General features: G+C 27.5%; 1 protein-coding gene across 1 annotated transcript in view; it reads right to left on the bottom strand.

Annotated features, from left to right (window-relative positions):
* Window positions 1–14,460, bottom strand: part of LOC111624342 (tankyrase-1-like) — a 70,761-nt gene extending 56,301 nt beyond the window's left edge. Inside the window, exons 1-2 of the mRNA XM_023367164.1 lie at window positions 14,307–14,460; window positions 6,280–6,389 (exon numbers count right to left, since the gene is read on the bottom strand). Of these exons, the coding sequence (XP_023222932.1) occupies window positions 6,280–6,389; window positions 14,307–14,382 (186 nt within the window). The 5' untranslated portion in view covers window positions 14,383–14,460. The remainder of the gene's footprint in view (window positions 1–6,279; window positions 6,390–14,306) is intronic.
* Between the last annotated feature and the right edge of the window lie 11,561 nt (window positions 14,461–26,021).

The following is a 26,021-nucleotide window of genomic DNA, read 5'->3' on the forward strand; positions in this document are numbered from 1 at the left end:
ATAGAATTAATTACAAAAATAATAAAATTTAGATCATTTTTCAAAATTTAATTAATTAAATCATGTTAGTATTAAAATATTGAACAGTAATGAACTTTTCAAGTATGTAAATATATGAACATACAGTAATTATAATTAACAGATTTTCTTAATTGCAATTTTATACATATTAAACAATTGAAAAGAGTATAAATAATAATAAAAAGTAAATAAATTTTAAAATGCAAAAATGGGACATAACAGAAAAAATATTTTTAAAGTTGCATTTTAAAAATCTCTGTTGCATTTTGTCCTGTTTCTGCATGCATAAAGTATGAATATCGTTACATTAATTAAACATTTAATTGTATCTTATTTTATTTAAATTACATATCTGTAAATAATTGTAAATAATTAAATTATATAACAGAAATCAAATATACACATTATTAAATAATACATAATACTTAATTTTCCATTCTTTTTACACTCAAAAGATTTAAGAGATTCTTTACAACTGTAAATATTTTTATTGCTGTAATATGTTATTTTAATAATAATTAATTGCTCCTTTTCAAAAAAAAGTAAATTCTCAAGTTGATTACAATCTTGCAAATTATATTATACAATAAACAGAGATTAAAAAAGAATATTTAAAAAAAAATTTAAAACAGAAGATTTTAAATATGATTATCGTAAAAATTCAAATTTTTAAATCAATGATATAAAAACATACTTGAATTATTTTAATTACAAAAAAAATTCTAAATTTTATTCAAAACATAAATAAAACTAATTAAAAAATAAAATAATATAAAAATAAAGAACATTTTATAAATCTGAAATAATAATTTAATGTCTAAAGTGAGACATTAAAAATGAAAACTACAGTATTTCATTAAATATTAAAAACAATTAATCTGGTAAATATTTTCATTTATAATATAAAAATGAGATTGCTACATATCAATGTAACCATATTTTATACTTTGATCAAATTTTAAGTCATGCAGTTATTATTTTTTATTCAAATAAAACTCAATTACACAGATCTAAAATAGTAATAAATAGATACAAAATGATGTTGCAATTGGAGAGATAAACTATAAAAGAAACAAAAGAAAAAAAAAACACTAACAGCTATTGATATTCTAGCATATATTTAATTAAAATAAATAATTTTGGCTTTGTTTATAAAACTAAGCTGTGCAGAACATTGAGTACTGAATACATTAAATAAAATAATACAAAGCTTTGTTTAAATTCAAATTTATAAGATAGAAATAAAATTTAAGTTAACAATGTAAGCATAAAAAAAACTTATGCAACTGGACTATTGTTATTAACAAAAGTATCCACACTGGAGATAAACTATTGCAATCTTTTATGTTAATATTTTATCTGTAGCATGGAAATTGAAGAGCAACAGTATAATAGAATAAAGCTTTTTTGCTTACATCACTAATAGCATTTTTTAATTCAATATTCTATGCAATTTAAAGATGGTTTTCAGTTCTACTGAACTGAGAGATCAAGTAATCCCTACTCCAGACAATAATGATGATTAGTAGAAAGATCTGTAGTAGAGATTACATCTGTTGTATTATCCAATGCTGTCGCAACTGAATTTTACAATAATGGATAACAAGTTATCAACACATCTAATCAGTTTTATTCATAGTCAATATAGTGTACTTATAGTCAGTGTTACTAGCATTATTATTATTTTTCAATAAAACAAAATTATTTTGTTAGAATATATAATAATCTCAAATATATTTCTTAAAATTTTCAATTTATTTAAATAAAATTTCATTTAACTGAAAATAATTCTCCTAAAGAGAAGAAAAGATACTGTACTAGCAAAAATGTTGTTATAATACGTGTTTTAATTCTTGTAAACATATGTATTTATAAAAATATAAGAAATAAATCTGAATTATAGAACTACTGTTTAAATTTATTTTAATTTTTAAAGTTTTTAAATTTAATTATTTAAAACACCATACACATCATAATAATGTAGATAAATTTTGTATTTTTTAAAAAATTCTACTATAATAAAAAATAATAATACATTATTCTATTCTGATATAAATATCATTCATAATCTAATCAACCAATTGGGCATATTGTAGAGAAAGGGAAAATTATTTTAATATTTAACTTTAGACAAATATAAAACCAAAAAATAAAATTAAATGTATTTTTGATAATTTTTGGCAAATTTCCTTCAGTACAGACCTGCAAATAATTAATTGGTAAATTATTATCTCATAGAAGCTATAATTTTTATAAACTGTTTAATGAAATGGTAATTGACTGTGCAATTATTCTGTCTTTGATGAAAGCAAGTTATCAAAAATGTTCAATATATTATTATATTAAAATTTTGTTTGTAATTAATGACTTTAAACTTAATGAACTTTTGAAAATTAATGAAAATTCTACTAAGTAATAACAATAACTTGCCCAGTTTAATAAACCTGTTCTCCACTATGGCTTTTTTTCTGATACTAGACAGTGAATCAAGCATAAAAAATTCTTAGTATAGTGATATCATAGCATATGTATATTAAATATTAGCCTACTAAATGGAGTACATAGTAAAATATTACCAAGAGATTCTGAGAAAAAAATTATAAATATTCAGAAATATTCTCTATTTCTCTAAAGTTAATCCGTTAAATAGAAATTACAAAAATATTTAATTACATTAATTAATTAATTTATTTATTTTATACATATACAGGTATGGCAAGCAAAACAATAAAATTTAGATAAAATCATTAGTTTACTTAAAAATATTACTTCCATTTTTTTCTATTTTAGAGTAATAAACAAAAAACAAATTTGAAAAATATCTAATGAGTATTTGTTGCAAAGAGGGTATTTTCATGAATCAAAATCATTTTTCAAATATTTTGTTGCAACAAATAAGATTATTAATATTTTTTACTGAATATGTCTCTATCATTCGAAAGTTAAGATGGACTAATAATAAAAACATATTTTATTAAAATTTAGTTTTAGGAAATGTCTTTCTAAAACTCACTTACTCCACTAAATTAAACTTGGTTATATAAAGCAATATATAAACTTAATAGTTTTATTTTTCTAAATAGAATATTAAATGAAAATATATGAAACTTGGCATCATCCTGTACAATGAAAATATATTGATTAGAAATATTTTGTGTTAAACTATTTTTGGTAACCTTAATCAAAAAGTTTTTGTTTATTGTATTATATTAAATTTTGTATAGCCAAAATATTTTGTATTTTATTATTTTTTTTAGTAATTAAAGTAAAATAAATCAATTAGATTTGTTATAAATGAAGAAAGAAAAATAAATTACTATATCTGTCAAACTTCTGGGTAATTTTCATTGAGATGTTAACTTGTGCCAAACAAAAATTATTAATCATATCACATACCATCTTTAATATGTAATATGACTAATAATTTAAGGCATAACATGTACTGTACCTTTTCAGAATATGTCTAAATAAATATTGAACACAAAAGTAAGACTGGATCTAAGTCAGCCAAACAGATCACTACCAGAAATTGTTCATTAAACTGAACTTTATTAAATAGCTATGAAAATTTTTAAAAATTAATTTAATATTTTTTTGTAAAAAATTTATCTGGATAGCAAATATGGATCTCATTAATCTAATGACATTCAGATTGATGCAGTCCATATTAACAAAGTTTCACCATACTGTTAATGCATAAAGACAACAAAGAAATAAAAATTAAACATTAATATAATACTACCACTAATTTTGTCATACAAATCTAAAAATCGTCAACAAAATGACAATCTTTCTATTTGTAAATATCTGTAGCAGTAGCTCTCAACATATGATTGATCCTTTGACCAATGGTGGTCTGCAAGCATTTGCCAGGTGGTTCTCAGATAGAAATAGTCACTTTGTAAAATACAATTCTATTGATATTAAGCTAGAAGAAAAAAGAATATTTTTATGCAAACTTATCTTAGGTTACTGAATAAGCAATTTTTTTTGCATGCATCTAAAGTAATTTTTACAGAAGAAGTGGACAGGAGCAGAGGTTGTTTGCTAAATTTGTGGCTCAGTTTAAATGATTCACAGGGCATCACTGATCTACAGGAAGAAAAATTTTAATATCTCCAATCCATCCATCCACAGTCTTATCAGATCCATAGGACAAAAACAATGTTTCACTAATACCTTCTGTCATTTAAAGCAGTTTTTATCTAATTTTTATTCTACAAAATATAAAACATCTTTAAAAATAGTTTTTCAAATTTCTTTAGGTTTATCCTATTCCTTCTGGCCTCCAATTAAGCCATTGCTTTAGAAGTCTTGGAATCTTGATGTATAGAGTTGTGCTCTGTATCATAACATTTCTATCTTCTAATTTTCTTATCACTTAGCAACAGAATACTACTCTCTTTACCTTCTTTTTCCATTATGTAAACATACTATTTATATATAAAACTATCAAAAGACATTTACTTTCAAATCTTGTCATCTTATCCTTAATTTCTTTAAACATTGTATTTTTCAGCATTATATAGAAGAATAGGGATAATAAAAGAATTAAAGACTTTTATTTTTAAATCTAAATCTAAAGTATCTCAAACTCTATTATAAATTTGATTTCTAATATTCCTATTGTTACTCAACAAACTCCTCAGGAATTAAATTCATTAATATCTTCAGTTATAAAATTGGATAGTGCTAAGCATACAGGAATCCTTATTTTTGATAGATATCATTTAAAAACTGCATAAAGATCTGTTTAAAAAATCTTTAATTGTTGCAAATCAATGAATAATATAATTTTTGAAGATTATGATGAAACATTTGCATAATGCATATTTGATAAAAATACAAATATATAACAAATAAAAAATTTTATTAAACTAAAATTCATTGCCTTTCTTACAGTTCTAAATTTTGGTAGTTAAATTTCATTTAAAACATTATTAATTGTATATATAATGAAACAGAAGGTGAAAGAGGTACTTTTTAAAAGAAATATTTTATATATATTTATTTTTTCTCCAGATTTACTTATTCTTTCAATAGATTTTTTTTGAGTTATTCCTAAAAAAACTAAATTATGACATTTTTACTAAATTTTATTTTATAGATTCCTTATACAGTGGTACCTCAGGTTACGAACGCCCCAGCATACTAAATTTTCAGGATACGACATGAAATTCGAACATATTTTTGCTCCACGATATGAACAAAAACTCACCATACGACGTTACATTAGTTCGCATTTTTCATTTGTTTTTCTTACTACAGTTATTTTTTTTAATGTATTACTTGGCTTTAATTTGAGTATGTTTTTCGCGTTGGAACGAATTATTTGGTTTTACATGTAATCGTATGAGAAAAGATGATCCACCTTACGACATTTTCATGATACGATCTCAGTTTCGGAACAGATTAATTTCGTATCCTGAGGTACCACTGTAATTCTAACAGTACTATATATTACTTTTACTAATGATTCTATATTATCTTTATTATTTGTAATGTAGCTATATTTAGCTATTATAATCTATAGTTATAATATATAAGAAATATATAACAGGAATTCTATTTTTATCCCCTGAAAGTGTATCAAATTATTATAAAAAGATTATTATTAAAATTACGTAAGTTTGATTAAATAATGTAAACACTAAATCTTTCTAATAGATGTTTTAATTTTAAAATTTTTCAATTGCATCCTAAAGATCATTTTATATATCACTATCTAAGAAACTGAAAATTCTAAACTTTTTTTAAATTAATGCTACATGCCATAATCAACTAATATTTAGCATCTGTAAAGGAAATTTAATAGACTAATCAGAATTCTTTTACTCATTCAATTATATACACTTATATGTTATAATTTATTTGAAATTATCTTAAAATTTTCATACAAGTTTGAAATAGTTAATCTTCACACACACATTCAAAGAGTAATGATGTATAGCTTACATAACATTACAGATAAATTGCAATGTTTCATATTTTAATTTTAATAATTGTAAATTGTTTTTAACATCATCTTTTCTGTAATAAACCATGTGCTATAACTGAAAATTTAAACTACAGCAAATAAACCATAAATAATTTTTTAGTTAACGGATTGTATTTCCTTGCAATAATCATTAATCTATTAACAAAAATTAATTTTATTTAACATTTATTTACATCATTTCCGATTACTTAAAAGTTAAGAATCTTATTAAATAAATTAAAAAATAAAATAACAATTTAATAATAACTAATGTAACTTACTCCATATGAAGATGCATTATGCAAAGGTATTAAGCCACCTTTATCTTGTGAATTAACATCTGCTCCATGTTCCAAAAGAAATTCAGCAACATCTAAATTATTGTATCCAGCTGGAAAAATAGTGATTTTATTTTATAATGTATTGTTATATTCAAATTTCATATAAATTATGAAAAAATCAAGTCATTTTAATTACAGTACAAACTCAGTAATCTACCATTTGGCTAATTTGACACATCTAGTAATCTGACACTAGCCAACAAGTATTATTGGCTTTTCACTTTCCACTAATTTAAACTGCTAATTTAAACTAATTTAAAAATTCGCACTAAATTTGACTACTTTTCCATTAAATGTGGCATGGCATTGAGTCTAAGCATGAATTTTTTTAATTGGATATGATATTAATGACTGTCAGGCTTATTATTTTAGGTTGCTCCAAAAAAAATACAGTATCTAATAACACAATACTGTAGAAATATAAAAATCAGTCCACTTGCCCACCAAAAATACTGTACCTCCCACTAAATTTCCTACAGTTGTTTCAATTTTCCACAAAATTTACTGGGAATTCCATCAACTTGGCAACTGATTACTGGCAACAATAGCATATTCAGAAAACAAAACAACAGAAGCCAATTGAAAATTATTTTGAAAGGCATGATGAATAGTTTAAAAACACTAAAATACAGTAACATATGATTGCTGTTCTTTCATATTTTCTTGATATTCTATTTGTTTTATTACAATGTATTAATATCATGCAAATAAACAAATATTTTCTTTCCAAATGATTAAATTACCAATCTACCTTACTTCCAATAAACCAAAAATCTCCTTAATCCAACACAATCTCATATATGTTGCATTATTGAGATTGTATAATGAGCTATGTACTGTACTGTATAATGAGTTATTATTTATTGTGACATGGTCACAATGCCAAGCTGCAATTTTTTATCACAATGCTCTCAATTTTAGTATGTCTTGCCCCTGTACATCATACTTTTCTTGTTAACAATAGTCTTGTCAGTCGTCTAATTCTGTTCAGGAGAAAATTTTTAAACTAAAATGACATGACTTCTGGTTCAAACTGGAAATTCATATATAATTAATTGAGGTAACCTGCTCCTAAGCTTTCCATATCTGGTCTTGACTTTCATCTATCTAACTCTGTTCTTGAGATTAAGGAAGACAGACAGACAGAGAGGACAACAGTGGGAATTTATAGATCTAAAACTTTTTGAAAATTGCAGCCTAACTATAAATTAATTGTAGAAAATAATTATAACACATTAATAGCCTGATTAATTATGGCAATCATTTGGCTTAGTGTCAGAAAATAAAACTTTTGTTCTAATAACAAACTGTTAAATGTCATTAAATAAAGTCAAACCCAATTATAAAAAAATTAAAAACCAATCAAATTAAAAATATCCAAAAATCTGAAAATTTATTTTACGCAGAATATATTACTTTTAAAAAACAAATTCATATAATATATTCAAAATAATTCTCAAATAATTCAAAACTATCATTTAATATATATGTATATAAAATATAATCTTACTTCCCAGCATCTAACTAATTACTCAATAAATAAATAATGAGATTCTAATAAATAAATAAATTTTTTCCAAAATCATTTGTCATCTTAGTTCTAGGAGTCAAACTTCAAGTCTTTTTGAGTGTCTTAATGATTTGTTTTCCTTTTTAACTTATAAATAATAAATTGTAACAAAATGTAAAATATTGATTTCTGCAGAGAAAGACTAAAAAATATAAATAAATACTTGTATTTTTATTAATATTGGTTTTATTAATGATACTAAATATACATGAAATCTAATGCATGAGTTAAAGAGAAATCTTTTTCTGCATTGTTCAAAGAAGAAACATTTGTTTAAATTTTCCTGGCAATTTGAATAGTGAAATATATTTCATCACAGAAATCAGCATTTTACATTTTCTTTTCAATTCAAAAAATGAAAAAATTTCATGTTGAGCTTAAAGTAATGACAAAAGTTTTGCAATTGAAAATTCATATATTCATTGTCAAATTGCCAAGATAAATCTATTCAAATTGTATTGGCTTTCCTACATATTGTCATATTACTAATTCAATGTTGTTAAGATTACAAGAAACTAACCATAAATTAAATATGTTATATTACTTTGCCATCCTACTTTTATACTAAAAATAACAAAGAAAAATTTTTAAGATATAATAATATTAGTCAATTTAAAGATGCAATTTAATTCATATATTAAAATAATGATTATATTTTATAAAATTATTAAAAATCATATAATGTAAACAAAATAAAAGTGTTTAAATTAATAAATAATATAAGTGACAATCTTTATTAAAATATTTTTTGAACATTAATATAATATGACATATTGCTTAATAAATATAAAATTATAAATATGACTATATCATTTATTTAAATAGAATTTAAAGATTAAAGAGATGACTATGCTATTATTATAATTTGTGAATAAAATATAGTTTTTACTTTCCTGCTGTTATATAAAAGAAGGAAAGTATGGCAACTGTTCAAATAATTACCCAGATTTTTACATTTTTGGACTTAGAAAATCTTAAAATGTCAGAAAATGCAAAAAAAGTTAGAAGTTTTTTCTGTATGTATGGATGTTAGTGTATGGGGTGGCACAATATTTTTATCCACTTTGAAACTTAATAATTCCTATGCTTTTTGTCAAAAATGTAAAATTTTGCAGGGATATTTGTGTATTCGGGGAATGTTTCTAGAAATTTTCAGGAAAATTGGACCCACTCCTTTAATATCGTGCAAACCAATCTGTAGACTTATAAATGTAAAGGTACCAATTATCAAGGATGAAAACCAATAAGAATGCCAGGAAAGTCCAGCAACAACATTGCCAACTTTATTTACGAATTTCTAAACATAGAAATAATAACTTTTACCATTTTGAATATTAAAAACAATACATTACAGAAATAACACATTGAAAAAAGTTTTTTCTCTAGTAACGTTTATTTTCATCATACCAATAAAAGTAATAATCTTATTTTTAAAAATGATAATTTATTTTTAGCATATTTTATTTATACTCAATCACCAGACTCATTTTAGTCATTTTCCTTAATTTATTGCTTCTAACATCTAAAGATGCTCAATTACTCTTTCTTTATGACTTATTTATTTAAACTAGAAATATTATTATTTAGTTTAAATAAGTATATATTTAAACTAAACTAGTTTCATTATTAATTAATTATTTATTTATTTATTTATTTAGGTGATGAAATGTGATTACTCACAATATGGCAATAAATCAGAACAAAAAATTACTAAAAATATTTAAATGTCTGTGTTTCAACATGATAAAAGATAGAATTTAATGTAAAAAATTGCAGTTAAAAATTAGGATACTTCTAGTTAAAAGACGAAATCTAGCAATCTTAAATATATTTATCAAACTGTTCTATTGTGTCATGTTTTTTACCCAAAACTATCATATTCCAAATACAGAATATAAAATTCAATCTTCAGTAGCTATTTTGACAAGCATTTGCATTTCATTTTGTAAAAATTTTTAAATATTTGGATCAACCTTATACATTTTTTACATATTAAGAATAAATAACCAACTAGCTGTTTGATATTGTTATTGTATGCAATACTTTTAAAGCAAAGAAAAAATATTGTTATTTGTCATTTTCTTTTCCTAACTGTTATAGAATATAAAATAGGAAGCATATGGTAATATATCAAATTTTGATTCCCTGGTTTTTTTTATACTTCTTGATGATTTGACACTTAAGAAACCCAAAAATTAAAAAAAAAAATCTTACAAAACTCTGTGTGTATTTGTATCAGTGTCTACTTTGCATTATATCTCAGAACTAGATAGAACCAAACATTTAAAAACTTGACAAGGTTATTTCTGTATGTAGGACATTGATGCTATTAAATTTTGGTAGGTAAAAATCAGGGAGGTGGAGAAACAGAGGGGATCATGTGTCATAACTCAAGTGAGATTAAATTTAATGAAAATTTTACTAATTATTGGCATTTACAACTTTTTTAGAAATTCATCTCTATCCTCAAAATTAAGAGCCTTTTGCCTTTTTGTAATAATAATAATATAAAAATTACTTTTTAATAAAATCTCATCANTATATTGAAACTTTAATCAAATGGTATGATTCTACATTAAATCAAAATTTTGATTCATTCTAATAAAATAAATATGCATAATTATGACTTGATGGTCAAGGCAACTAAGGCATCAGTCTACAGCTCTGAGAAGACTAGGAATCATATCTGAGCAGTCAAAAAACCCAGAAATTTTTCATGGGTGATTCATCCCAGATATGTCTAGCCCTATTCCTCACTACACGGTCACTGTCACCTTGGGTTTAGCTAGGTCCACAATGAAGAAAAAAAACTCTTAGTGCCTATAGGATAGATAGAGTTTAAAAAAGAAAACTTGCATAACAACAGTTATAGTCCCAGTCTGTATTTCTTGTTATATATGAGTATTTGTTACAACAAAATTTCATTGAAAACACGAAGAGTTCTAAACTGAAAAAATGAATGTTAATAGACTATTCTATACTCTAAATAATATCCACCTCTAATATTTTATGGGAACAGTAGCAAATAAATAAAAATTATAAATAATGCACAAAATGCTAATATTTACTAAAATATAGTTATAATCAATATAAATAAATATTTTAATCTATTTTCAGATGAAAAATAATAATGTTATTACATAAACATATCTTGCACATATAGATTGTGATGCCACTGTTTCTATTCTTTTAATTAATTTGTGATGATTTGTGAACTTGTTCGAAAGTTTTGTTTGCTTACTTGTCCATGGGAAAGCAGTCCCCTTAATCTTGTTTGAGTGTAGGAAATTCAAGCATAAACCTTTGCCAGCTTTTGAAATATTTTTTATTTGCTTTATTTTCAAATCATTAGTTAATAAATAGTATGATGAAATATTATGAGTTCATTTTTACATAGATAAATATGATTGAATCATAGTTATAGTTAACTATCATTAACTATGATTATACTATATAATCATAGTTAACTATGATTATACTATATAATCATAGTTAATGATTGTAACTAATCATTTTTAATACTATAAATAAAACTTTAACAATTATTGTATAATCATCACATTCATTGATTAATATATATATTTATTAATAGATTATTTTTTTTTACTTTTAAAATATCTCCAATACAAAAATCTTATAATTATTAAATTTATAATTTTTGAGAATAGATACAATGAAAAAAGTTTTTCTATTATTTTAAGCAAGCAAGAAACATTTTTATACACATTAAAAAGAATACACATTAAAAAGAATCAATGGCTAATATTAATGCATGTATAAAATATGCAATCTTTGATGCAAAAATGAATGCAACCTTTAATAAAAGCTCAAATGGAAATTTCTGTACAGATTTATTTCATTTAATTGTCAAAATTTCTCTTTTTGTTCCTTGTGATGTCTTTTTTATAAATTCTATTGTAATAATTATATTATAATAATAGTAATTATAAATTCTCAAAATAAATTACTAGATAATACTACTTTTGGAAGCTGATAATTTATACTGATTTTTCAGTAACAGAGTAGCAGTAATAAACAAATTACTATAGTCTCTCTCATGGTATGAGTAAAAAATTTATTAATATGTTGTACATCATTTCAATTTTCAATTACAGGTATACCTCGCCTTACGTCGGTAATTGGTTCCAGGAGAACGACGTAAGTCGAAAAACGACGTAAGTCGAATTTACTTGTCTCCGAATCTACTTGTCACTAGGCTAAACCATAAATTACCATTCCTGGTTCTGTATTTTATTTATTAATGCGTTTTTAATAATATATGGTTAATAAAAATCTATTTTAAGCCTACAAACAAATAAATTTTAGTTTTTAATATAGTACAGAAAAAAGTAATTTAAATTTACAAATGCGTGTACTGTAAATACAGAAATACTCGTAAATATTTTTTAATATGATTTTATGTGCTTTAAATTGTTTTTATAGTGATATTACGACTTCAATACTTGTGGCGGACAGACGTAAAGTCGAATAAAATGACTTAAACTTCATTTTTATTTTTCCATATACTTTTTTGACAAACAACGTTTAATCGGGAACGACGTAACTCGAAACGACGTAAGTCGAGGTATGCCTGTACTAACTGTAAACAAACAACTCTACTAAACCTAAACCTTGTAATATCAAAGCCAAACAACTGCTGGCTTATATATATATGCCTTGCTGGGGTATATAATGGTTGGTTAAGTGCCTTATATGAGAGTTTACAGGATGAGGGCACTTGATGTACCCTCTGGCACCATAGTAACCAACGATGATTATAGCAAAATGTTATATATACTGGAAGATGAGATCAAACCAGAGGTCCGGATAGTGTAATTGACAATGTGTCTGCACAGTAAGTGGGAGTTGCAGGTTTGAGTTCTGCTCCAGGCTGATTCATTTCTTCCAGTAGTTCTAAATTATTTAAATTATTTAATCAAAAATTAGCCCGATAACATACAGCATTAGTTGGCTTTGATACTAACTGTAATGTATTTACTTTGTAGTTGAATAATTAAATATATTCATTTGCATCATATTATATATATATTATTTATATAATAAACCCTTGTTAAAATACACTTGAAGCAATATGAAATGAATGTCATATTAAAAGAAATCTTATTATGTTATGGGAATCAAGTCACTGGAGCATATTTACAAAAATAATAGTTTATTAAAAATCGAAAATTTCCAAGTGGTAGTGTGTCAAAGAATGAGAGAAGAAAATTTTACCTGAAATTATTTTCAAATAGAAAATTCATTAATTACATAATATAAATTAAGGAGTAAGTATTATTATTTAAAATTTTTAAAACAAAAATGTATGAAAAGCAAGATGTCTAGTAATTTAGTCTTAGAAATTTAATAATAAGTTTTTTTAATAATATTTATACTAAATTTTATTAAATTCACATAACTAGTTATTTCTATAGACAAATGAATGAACAGTTGCTTGACATTATGAGGTGATTTTTATATCAAATCAGAATATATTAAATAAGCTGTATTAAACACATTGTCTATGAAGATTTAAACAGTAGAGGTTTTAAAGAAAATAGATATAAATCTTATTTATTTAGTAATGAATTTCAATGAAAAATTATGATAATTCTTATATTGAAACTTTAATCAAATGGTATGATTCTACATTAAATCAAAATTTTGATTCATTCTAATAAAATAAATATGCATAATTATGACTTGATGGTCAAGGCAACTAAGGCATCAGTCTACAGCTCTGAGAAGACTAGGAATCATATCTGAGCAGTCAAAAAACCCAGAAATTTTTCATGGGTGATTCATCCCAGATATGTCTAGCCCTATTCCTCACTACACGGTCACTGTCACCTTGGGTTTAGCTAGGTCCACAATGAAGAAAAAAAACTCTTAGTGCCTATAGGATAGATAGAGTTTAAAAAAGAAAACTTGCATAACAACAGTTATAGTCCCAGTCTGTATTTCTTGTTATATATGAGTATTTGTTACAACAAAATTTCATTGAAAACACGAAGAGTTCTAAACTGAAAAAATGAATGTTAATAGACTATTCTATACTCTAAATAATATCCACCTCTAATATTTTATGGGAACAGTAGCAAATAAATAAAAATTATAAATAATGCACAAAATGCTAATATTTACTAAAATATAGTTATAATCAATATAAATAAATATTTTAATCTATTTTCAGATGAAAAATAATAATGTTATTACATAAACATATCTTGCACATATAGATTGTGATGCCACTGTTTCTATTCTTTTAATTAATTTGTGATGATTTGTGAACTTGTTCGAAAGTTTTGTTTGCTTACTTGTCCATGGGAAAGCAAGCAGAAGGATTAAGCTTCCTAGTGAATCTATATATAAACAACTCTTAATTAATTGATGTTACCTGCTAAATGCAGAGGAGTTGAGTTTCTTCCCTGAGAATCTCTACAGTTGATATTTTCTGGTCCTACTAATTTCATAACTCTTGCTAAATTTCCCTTTTTAGCAGCATCTAATAATGCAGCATCTCCTAAACAAATATAAATTATTGTATTTTATTAACACTGATAAAAAACAAAATTAATTTTATCATTTTAAAACATCTTGTAAAATTGGAATTCAAATGCTACTAATATGACTTAAGTAAAATATTTTTAAATTTAAATATATTTAAATTACTTAAATGATCAAACATTACAATTTTGTATTAAATTTAAAATTAAATTACAATTCCAATAAAAATTTTCAACAAAACAAAATCAACAATTATTGATTTCTGAATAATCAGATATTTTATTTTTTTTATGAAATCACTGTACTTAGTCCAACTAATAGCAATCTAACTCTTAAATTCAAACAAAACTGAAACATAGTAAACATTAAAAAAAATGATGTAAGATATTACAGATTAAAATAACATTTATTGTAAGAACAATAAATATCATGCTTGCTATTTAATAATCTGTATTAATCAATTATTTCAATAATTCTGTAATTGAATCCAATGGACATGGATGTAATATTGATGGTTATGATCATCTAGTTGATTGTACTTATCACTATGGTCATAAAACAATGATTCAAGTAAGACTGTTATGTAATTTGATTAAACAAAACATTAACAAAGCATTTTTAAATTATTTAATAATTTTATCTAAATCAATAAATACTGAAAATTAAACTTTTTAATCTTGTATTGTTGCTAAAATGAAAAACCTTTTTTATTGATTAAAAATAAATTGTCTCTGCAATACAACTAACAAAATAATTTAAGAGATAAAGAAATAAAACAATACATATCAAATACTATGTGAATTAAGGAGGGATATAAATACAATATAATCTTGTTATATGGAACAAGAACAGTATCTGATTAAAGAGACTGTCAGATTATTAGAAATAATGTGAATTCAAATGTTTAATCATTCAGAAAGAAAACCTTTGTTTATTTACTATTCTATATTAATTGTATTAATCAATGAATACAGAATACAAAGAAAATATGAGAGGAGAGCAATCATATGTTAGTGTATTTTAAAGTTCTCAAATTGTCAATCCTTTTAATTTTCAATTCTCTTCTGCCATCAAAACATCCAAGCATGCTACAGTGTAATAATTAGTGTTGCCAAATCAGTGAATTCCCATTAAATTTAGTGGAAAATTGAAATGATCATGAAAAATAAGGTACAGTATTTTTTGGAGTGAATTTCAGGAGACTGATTTTTATATTTATAGTATTGTTTTATAAGACTTTTTTTGAGCAACCCAAGATGACAAGCATAACAATCTTTAATATTGTGTCCAAGTTCAATTGTTCAAGTTCAGACTTAATATTATGTCACATTTAGTGGAAAGTGTTCAAATTTAATGGAAACTACAATTTGAACTAATGAAAGCTTATCTACAACTTGATAAGAGTGCCAAGAATACTCAAAAGTTGACTACTGCCAGATTTCTGGGCATATTGAACTAGCAAATTGCTGGATTACCAAGATTGCACTGTACTGCTTTTATTTTTATTCTTTTAATTTCTAAATTTTATTATTTTATTATGAATTATTTTAAATTTTAAATATTTACTGTTTAATTTACAGAAATCAGTAGTCAGTCTATAAAAGTCACTATTACTAATTATTTTTCTATTGCTTTTTGCCCTGATTACATTAAACGTTTCTACTAACTTAAACCAGTTATTTATGTTAGGGCTTATCACATCAGTGAATATGAACACAAAATTTCTTAAATTTATTATATATTTAAGAAATTTTGTGTTCATATTCACTGGTGTGATAAGCCCTAACATAAATAATTGGTTTAAGTTAGTAGAAACATTTAACTAATTACTTTGTTACAGTATAATTAATGACAATGAATTTAAAATGTTATTAAAACAAATTAAGTAAAGTTACTTTAACTCTTACCTTGTCACATATGTATCTAGCAGATACATAGCATTTTTTAATTGAATTTCTCAAAAATAAATAATAGTTGAACTGCAGGCATTGTAGTATTCCTCAATTGATATGATCTGAAGTGATTCCAACAGTGATTTTCATGTTTATGACAATCTTTTTAGAAAAATTTTACGAAAAACAATATCTTACTACCACCTGCAGTAAATTCTCTTGCAGTGTAAGAGTGCTGTACTCTCACAATTGTTATACGCAACGATTGCAATTCAATAAAAAGACTATGCAGAATATTTAACCTTTACCACAATACTACACATTCTATTTTTTTCTCCTGGTTTCAATGAAAGGACTAATTTCAATTCATTTGAAATAATTTTTCAAGGAAGCTTTTTTGACGTGATTTCCTCGCTTAGGTGTTATTGCACTGCTGTCTTGCAATTACAACATAATAAGAAATTTAATACTTTCAATTTTGCAACAATAAAAATCCATATTTATTACATAGCAATATCATTTAGTAATTGTGACACAAACATTTATTTGGTAATTTTATAAATATTTTTTAAATTATTAATTAAAGATAAGCAACGATTCATAGACGAAGTTTTTCATTCAGATTTTATTGCATGAAGTTGTAGGAAGAACAAAGGTGCTGAAGTATCCATTAAAGTAGATGATATATTTTGTCATACTTCCACTCGTCCTCTGGAGACGGTTAAATGTTATCTTCCCTGTCCCGACGATTGCATCGTTTCTGCTTGGTCTCCATGGTCCGAGTGCAGACAGGTAAAATAAATTAATAATTGTAAACACTCGTATACGAAATTAATGTTTATAAGACATATAAAATAATATATTTATCAACTTTATAGCCATGTAACAACAATTACTCCAGATATAGAAACAGAACAGTGCTGAGAATTGCTCTTCCTTCTTCCGGTAGAAAATGTCCGTCTTTGGTACAGGAAGAACCTTGTAACATAGGATACAATTGTTTCCATTATAAATGGTTTATCGGGGGTTGGGGCTCGTGTATACTTCCCGAAGGAACCATATGTGGTAAAGGAGTCAGTTCCAGAACAGCAACGTGCATCAAGAGTAAAGGAGAATCAGTTTCTTCCGACTACTGTCAAAAGGTAAGTTTCTTAATTTGATATTTTTTATACAAAGTTATGAAACTTGTATATTATTTTAAACAGTATAAACATGTTTGTATTGATTTATAGAAAATTATAATTGATATATATGTACGGGAAAAATGAGTATCGATAGAAAATACTTTATAACAAGATGCAGAAAAGCTTTCTTCTTCTAATCACTACTAGAATTGTATATTTTATAACTTGAAATCCAAAAATAGCCATTAAAATCTTGTATTCTGATTAGTTAAAACAAATTTAGTTTATTTTAAAAAATTATACATTAAAAATTACAATATATCAATTATAATATTTAGAATTTCATCTGATGGAGTTTATAATTTCCGATACGAATTATTATATCGTTGTTGGGTGAATCTCTGACATAAATTTACGTTAAAAGTTTTCTTCTTAACAATATCAAAAATAAATTATAAATGTATATAACAATAAAGAAAAACGATAGAGCAACCATCAGTATTGAATGAGAAAATTTTATATGAATGTGCGCGCTTTTCTACTAAATTTATCAAATGTTAAGTAAATTGACGAAGATTGAAAAGAGATAAATTGTCTTATCTATAATATTGATAAGAATAGAAATATAGAAGAATGTTCAACGTTTCCCGGACACTGAATGACTGAATTCCTCTGATAATTTTAACTGGATTCACAAAGTTATACGATCGATACTAGAAATAATAACTTGTCTAGTCACAGGTACAGTCTTTTTTTTTCTTCTTCTTCATTTCCTCTTTTTTCTACTCCTAGGCGAGTAAAAAATATATTAAAATAAAGAGAAATAGACTATATTTTTATTCATATTTACTATTATATATGAATAATATGAATAATGAAATATAGTTAGATAGAGAATCGATATGTGCTTTATTTTTAAAGGCATTCAGTGCTTAGATTCGTTTCTTCTTATAAATTGATCAATCATTAATCAACGAAGACTAATTTTCTATATTAAAGAGACTTTTCTACTATTGATTGATCAGTGTCAATAAAATTTATCGGTATCAACGGATTGATCAGCATCAATAATATTATTTTTCAGTATGTTTTATTTTTAAATAATAATTACTATTATTTATTTATTTCGAAGATTTTCAAAAATTTTCGTTTAATCAAAGANGAGTTAGGTGTATTACTTAGGAATTTTTGTAGTTCCGTGTCTCCTTGTTGCGCTACCGCCATCTCTTGGAAGTTTATAAACGATGGTGTCTCGATGGTGGAGATGGCGATGCGTGAGAGAGCATCTGCTACTACATTGTCCATTCCTTTTACGAAACGAATGTCTGTAGTAAATTGACTGATGAAGTCCAAATGTCTGAGTTGTCTCGGAGAACACTTGTCAGCTTTTTGCTGGAAGGCATAAGTCAGTGGTTTATGATCCGTGAATAATATAAACGGTCGACCTTCAACCATATGCCTAAAGTACTTGATGGCCGTGTATGCAGCCAAGAGCTCCCGGTCATAGGCACTGTATTTTTTGTGTGCCGGCGAGAACTTCCGACTAAAAAATGCTAATGGCTGCCAATTGCTTGACACTTGCTGTTGTAGCGCAGCTCCCATTGCCGTGTCCGATGCATCGACAATGATTGCCAGCGGTGCCTTTGGTGATGGGTGAGCCAGTGTGGCGGCTTCCACTAGATCCGATTTGCACCTCTCAAAAGCCTCTGTTTCAGCTTGTGTCAGCTCGATGTTTCGCTTATCCCCCTTTTTTGTCCCCTTTAGATAGGCGTGTAAGATTGCCTGCGTGTGGGCTGCCTGAGGAATAAACCTTCTATAAAAGTTGATCATTGCCAAGAAACGACGAAGTTCCTTGATCGTAGTAGGTTTCGGGTATTCTTTAATTGCTGCTACCTTGCTTGGCAATGGCGTGATGCCCGCGCGGGGATATCAAGTGGCCCAAGAACGGAATGGTTGATTTTCCTAGAACACATTTCGAGGCATTTAGCTTCACGCCATATTGTGTGAAGCGTTCGAACACTATGCGAAGATGTTGTAAATGTTCTGTCGCATCGGCTGAGGCGATTAGTACGTCATCGAAGTATGGGACGCAAAACTCTAATCCCTGTAGCACTTGGTTCATGAAGCGTTGGAAAGTAGCAGCTGCATTTGAAAGGCCGAAAGGCATAAACAGGTATTCAAAAAGTCCGAAAGGGGTAGTGACTGCGGTCTTCGGGATGTCCTCCTCTTTGACGGGGATCTGATGATATGCCTTTGCTAGGTCTAAAGTTGAATATATTTGCTTCCCCTCCAGCATTTGTACGCAGTCTTGCATATGTGGTACGGGGTATCGGTCAGGGACAGTAGCTGCGTTAAGTCTTCGAAAATCACAAGGGCGCCAGTCCCCGTTGCTCTTAGGCACCCTATGCAATGGGCTAGCCCAACTACTTTTTGAGGGGCGGCAGATGCCTTGTGCGACTAGATACTCAAATTCTTGCCTTGCTGCTCTAAGTTTTTCGGGTGGTAATCGTCGAGGCCTTGAGAAAACTGGGGGTCCCTTCGTTTCTATGTGGTGTTGCACGTTATGCTTTACCGGGTGGGGTGCTGTGGCAACCTCCGTCAGATTGGGAAATTCCGCCAAAAGTTTGTGAAAAGGCGTGTCTTCCCTTATTGATCTAACGGCAGCTGGTGAGCCCACTGTAACTTTTCCTCTTGAGTTCATCTTAGTCAGTGGATCGACTAGGCAGCTGCGGCGAATGTCTACTAGTAACCCGTAGTGGCGTAAAAAATCAGCTCCGATAATGGGTTGAGAGACTGCTGCCATGATGAATGGCCAGTGAAAGGTTCTTCTGAGGCCTAGATCCAGTTTGAAAAGCTTCTGGCCGAAGGTATTTATTGTCGTCCCATTAGCAGCGAAAAGTTGTAATTTCTCGGGCGATCGGTTTGCTTGCTCCTGTGGCACAGGGATGACTGACACATCTGCCCCCGTGTCGACCAGGAAGCGTTTGGCCGTTGAGTGGTCATATAGATATAAACGGTGTATTCCTAGAGTGCCGCCACCCGCACCGTCAAGTGACGGCCCTTCTAGTTTCCCTGNACGTAGCGCAAGGTCGACTGGTCGTCTCGGCAGCTAGTCCAGAAGTAGTTCATCGGCTAACGCTCCGGGCAAATTACCGCTCTACAGAAAATGTTGACTATTTAGTTCGCGACCGCAACAGCTCCGGATACTATTGAATATGAGGATGATGACGAGGATAATGACGACGTACCGACTTACATCCGACGCGTACCCGTGAGTTCTTGCCGGGGTCAGCAACCAGATCAGGAAAACAGGACCGAAGGCAATGACAACCTACAGTTTGGTGATGAAGGGAATAACGATGTGCCAAATTTCCGTCATAATTACAATCTGCGCGGGAACAAAGTGAATTACCGCAAGTTACACTACGGTAATTATCCTTTATGTGGGGAACGTATGTAGTCGTACGCTATATGTTGTATGTATTAAGTTAAGTTAGTTTAGTTCTTTCCTGCTATCCTTTGTTCTATTATTCTATCTCCTTCTAGAACTTTCCTATCTTAATCCCTGTCCCTTGGGTGGGATGACCACTTCCGGGAAACGGAAGAACAAAGGAGTTCGAATTACCCCGAGGACACGAGTAACGGACAAAAGGCATTCGAGGACGGAACTGCGAGAGGTGCAGACGTGAAGAGTGGAGACTTGAGAGTTGCTTAAACCACGAACTGAGGTACTGGAAAGATTGAGAAAGAAGTTTCCGTCCAGCGATAGCGGCAAAAGAATTTAGAAGAATAAGGATCGTAATACAGGATAGGAAGACGACGACAACTCGAGTTAGAAGTCATCGTGTGGCATCCCACCCGACAGCACGTATAAGTCGAACATACCAACAAAAAAATCCCGGGTATTTCTTTGTCTATCATATATATTCCGCTTTCATCCTCCTACTTCTATTTATCTCTTCCACTAATATTAAGTTAGTATGTAAGTTAGTTATTAAGGTCGGGCCCTTTTATGTGATCGTGATTGGAAACGGTACAGTACGTGTAAATTGAAATATTGTAATAGTAGTAATATCATATACCATTTGTGTTAATAGTGACGTTGGAATCTATAAATAAAAATAAAATTTTTTTTTCGCAAAATTATTTCATTGTAAAAATCTTAATTTTGCTCACATACATCACAAAGTTTCATACTTTATCTGTGTTAAGTTATTGTCGATTCTTATGAAATTTTCATTTTAATCAAGAATAATTTGTCTCAACAGAAAGAAAATTAAATACATAGTTTTTAAAATCACTGATATAGTTTTAATATGGCCTTGGGGGGGTCGCCAGAATTTTTTTAACTTTTAAAAGGGTCGCGTATTTAAGAAGATTGAAAAACACTGATTTAGAGAAATTCTCTAAATTTTATTCTATGAAAGTATTTGGCAACAAACACAAAACACTTAGCAGAAAACAAAGGAAAAAGATATATTTATAAATAAGACATAAGACAATGTTATTATATTTATGGTAATTAGATTTTTAAACTGGAGAAAATTATAGAAGCCATGAATAAATATCTGAATTAAATTATTATTATTATTGATTAAATTCAATATGTATGAAGAAAATGCACACCTATAGTTATTAAAGCTACAGTAGAGCATCAATTATCCAAAACAATTTGGGACTGGGGTTGTTCAGATAACTGATCATTTACAAAAAAATATATTAAACACAACACTGTACTGTATATAATTTGTATCACATGTCTTACAAATACATATCTTACATAATGTAATACATTAAACTGGGCCTACAGTTCAGTTTGGTAGGGAGAGGAAGAGTACTGCAACACCACAGCCCTAGCAGAAATTTGAATTTGCCGACTGGAACACTTTCGGTTAACTGATGTTTCAGTTGATAGGTATTTGGATAGTCTATGCTCTACTGTATTAGCCTACATGCATCATCATCATCATACATATTTGAAGCCAAAAGGATAGAGAATTACTGTGTACTTACTACAGTCTTTATACTAATGTTTAAAAAGTAATTAAAACATTAATTTTGTAAAAAATTACAAGACAATAACAAATAATTCAATGCTTCATATAATTCAATAATTTGCCAAACAATTGCCAGATTAAATTGGGCTACTAAAATTGTTACTAAAATATCGGGCTTTGGGATGTTTATGTATGATTCAATAATTTTTATTACAAGATGTAAGTTGTTATAATTTATTTATTCGTAAAGTTAAAATAATTTAAAAAGGAAAAAAAAATCACTAACATCCAGAATAGGATGCTAATATTCAAATCATTCTAGACACACATGTACTGTACAATATACCAACATATACAGTTGTTATATGCTAGTGATGTATGCATACTAGCATGTAATTCTGGTAATACAAACAAACAATTTTGCCAAAATCATTGTGTCAATTAAGCTATTTCATGGCTCAATAATTTGCTACTAAACTGATATGTTGGCATTTGTTAGAGATTTTGTAAGTTAATTAAAAAGATGGCTTTCTGTACAAAAATAATTTCATTTTATGCACATTAAAACTGTAAAAATAGAAGATATAATAGAAGATACATTGAAGATATAGAAAAACAACTAAACAGGCTATCGACAGATATCTGGTATCTGAAGACAAATTTAACAGAAAACATCGAGCTTCAAACCTTTATCCTACCAATCACCATAACAAAGTTTATGCAAGATCATGATGTGAAGAAAATAAACAGGTTAATAATAAGCTCTGTAATTAATTTTAAAAAATAAAGAAGAAAATTAAAACTTAAAAGTTAAACTTAAAATACAAATACAATATAGACTATAACAACAAATATACTCTAAGAAAATACAATAAATTAGTTAAAAAAGCACATTATCTGACCATTAAAAAACAATGACTTGGGAAGAGAAGTTAATTGTGAATCAAACTAACTATATAATACCTATGTTAAAAACATCTTAACTAAAGACTTAAACTTTAACAGTCCTACAAAAATTAATTATGAAGAATATATAGTTAACTTAGAATACATATTAAGTAAACTACAAACTAATCAACAAGAGCAGCTGAGAATTAACCTTAAAACAAATAACAAATTTATATTATAACAAATAACAAAATTAACAATAAAAATAAACTCAACTATGCTAAATTCAATAATCAAATAACACAAGTTAAAAAGGTTCCTAACTGATAACCAATTAATTAATTATTGTCCCTGCTGATAAATCAACACAAATTGTTATAATGGATAAGCAAAAATATGTAAACATTAAACTAAATTTAGTCACTTCATATCAATACATTGAGCTAAATGAAGATCCTACACCACAGATAAGTGAAAACTTAGAAAAAAATTACTAAGAATTTAAAAAAAATCTAATAATATTAATACAAATGATTTTAACAATATTTTGGATTACAACTTAAGAATCCCTAAACTCAACATTAAAGTTAAAACACAAATTGCAAGAATCATACAGACCATTAGAAGATACAGTAGTCCCGAAAACTCGGCCTAATGTGGACTGAAGGATGGCAGAGTTTGTGAAAATGCCGGGTTATCGGGAATGGGGTTAAAAAAAATAAGTATGAGTGTTTCCTCAGAAAATACTGTACTGTACTTGTATGTATTATTTGCTTGAGAATACAACAGAAAATAAACTGCCCAAATACCCTTAAACAAAGGAAAAATACATACTTTATGAAGACATAGAGCCCTTACTACATGAAAATGAAAATTAATGAATACACTGTGCATAGTAATTTACCTGATAAGACAGACCTCAGAAAAATATTTTATGAGGCATAAAGCTGTCTATAATGAAAATTAATTATCTAAGGGTATTTTTGCCCTGCCAGGGGTTGGCCGAGTTATCCGGACTGCTGGGTTATCAAGTGCCGAGTTTTCGGGACTCTACTGTATTAAATTTTACATCTTATACAATCTTAAAAAATTCCTTAAGAATAAATTAAATTAATATCACAATTCTGATTATAGCATTAAAAATACTGACCAATTCATTAGAAACCTCCAAAAACTCAATATTAATACTAACAGCAGAATGTTAAGACTAGACATTAAAAATATGTATCCATCTATACACAAAAGCTTTATAATTGATACACTAACTAATTTAAACTGTGATAATTGGGTAATTGAACTGCTACAATTTGTTTTAAATAATGATTATTTTACTTATAGTAATAAACTTTTTAGACAATATGATGGTATCTTTATGGGCTCATGTATAGACCCTAAACTAGCTGAATTATGTATGAAAAAATAGACCATATTATTAGAAACCTCAGAGGCATAATAGAATACAATAGATATGTAGATGATCGCTTCATAATTTATGACACTATTTTAACCAACCTTCAAACCATCCTTAAATGTGCCAANTCATGTATAGACCCTAAACTAGCTGAATTATGTATGAAAAAATAGACCATATTATTAGAAACCTCAGAGGCATAATAGAATACAATAGATATGTAGATGATCGCTTCATAATTTATGACACTATTTTAACCAACCTTCAAACCATCCTTAAATGTGCCAATAATATAGTAACCAACAAAACTTCTGATATAGAACTTGAATATAACAATTTACCATTTACCATTTAGATATCACTGTACAAAGATCTCATAACAGCTTCAGTTTTAAAAAGTACATTAAACCATGTAATGTAAGGAAAGTCATTAACTATCATTCCAGTACACCTATGTATATCAAGAAAAATATATCACCAAAATTAAAACACGTACAAGCAATTACCTTGAACAAACTAAAGAAATATCCCACATTTATAAAATCTTTCAATTAAACAACTATCCAAATAAGATACTTGAAAACTAGCTTACCAACACTAATCCCACAACAACCCAAAAAAATATAATACCAACTCAAATGGCTTATTAAAAAAATTTACATCCCCACAATTTTTGAAAAAATTAAGCTATTAAAACCACATAACATAACAACTCTAGCCCCTGTATTTACTAATAATATCAAAAAATTACTAATAACTAAAAAAAATATTATTCAAAATATTGACATAATGCAACAAAATAACATCATATATAGAATATCCTGCAGCTGCCAACTGGATTACCAATACATAGGTGAAACTGGAAGAACCCTAAAAATCAGACTAAAAGAACATTCACGCGCTATTAAAATTTAATTACACTAATTCTGTCGTAGCCATACATTGCAATAGTGAAGGTTGCGAGATCTCACTTAATAATCTAAAAATACTCAGAATAGAAAAAAATTAATATAAAAAGGAAATTATATGAACACCTTGAAATCATGAAAATAAAAACTTATAAAATGAACTTAAATGACAATCCAACCATTAGTGACATCTGGTCAAACCCCTCCTCCCTAACAGGTAGTATCCACATGTGATTCCATCCCACCCCACCTCCCCCAGATGGCCTCCATCTAGAGAGCCTACCCTGCCCTCCCATATAGATATAACTTCATTCTACAAATGCAACCGCATACTCAAAGATGATCCAAACTCTGCAGCAACCCTAGTACTGTAAACTGATTACTA

This window comes from Centruroides sculpturatus, unplaced genomic scaffold, assembly GCF_000671375.1.
Source record: "Centruroides sculpturatus isolate CEXI.00-Female unplaced genomic scaffold, Cexi_2.0 scaffold9, whole genome shotgun sequence".
NCBI classification, from domain to species: Eukaryota; Metazoa; Arthropoda; class Arachnida; order Scorpiones; family Buthidae; genus Centruroides; species Centruroides sculpturatus.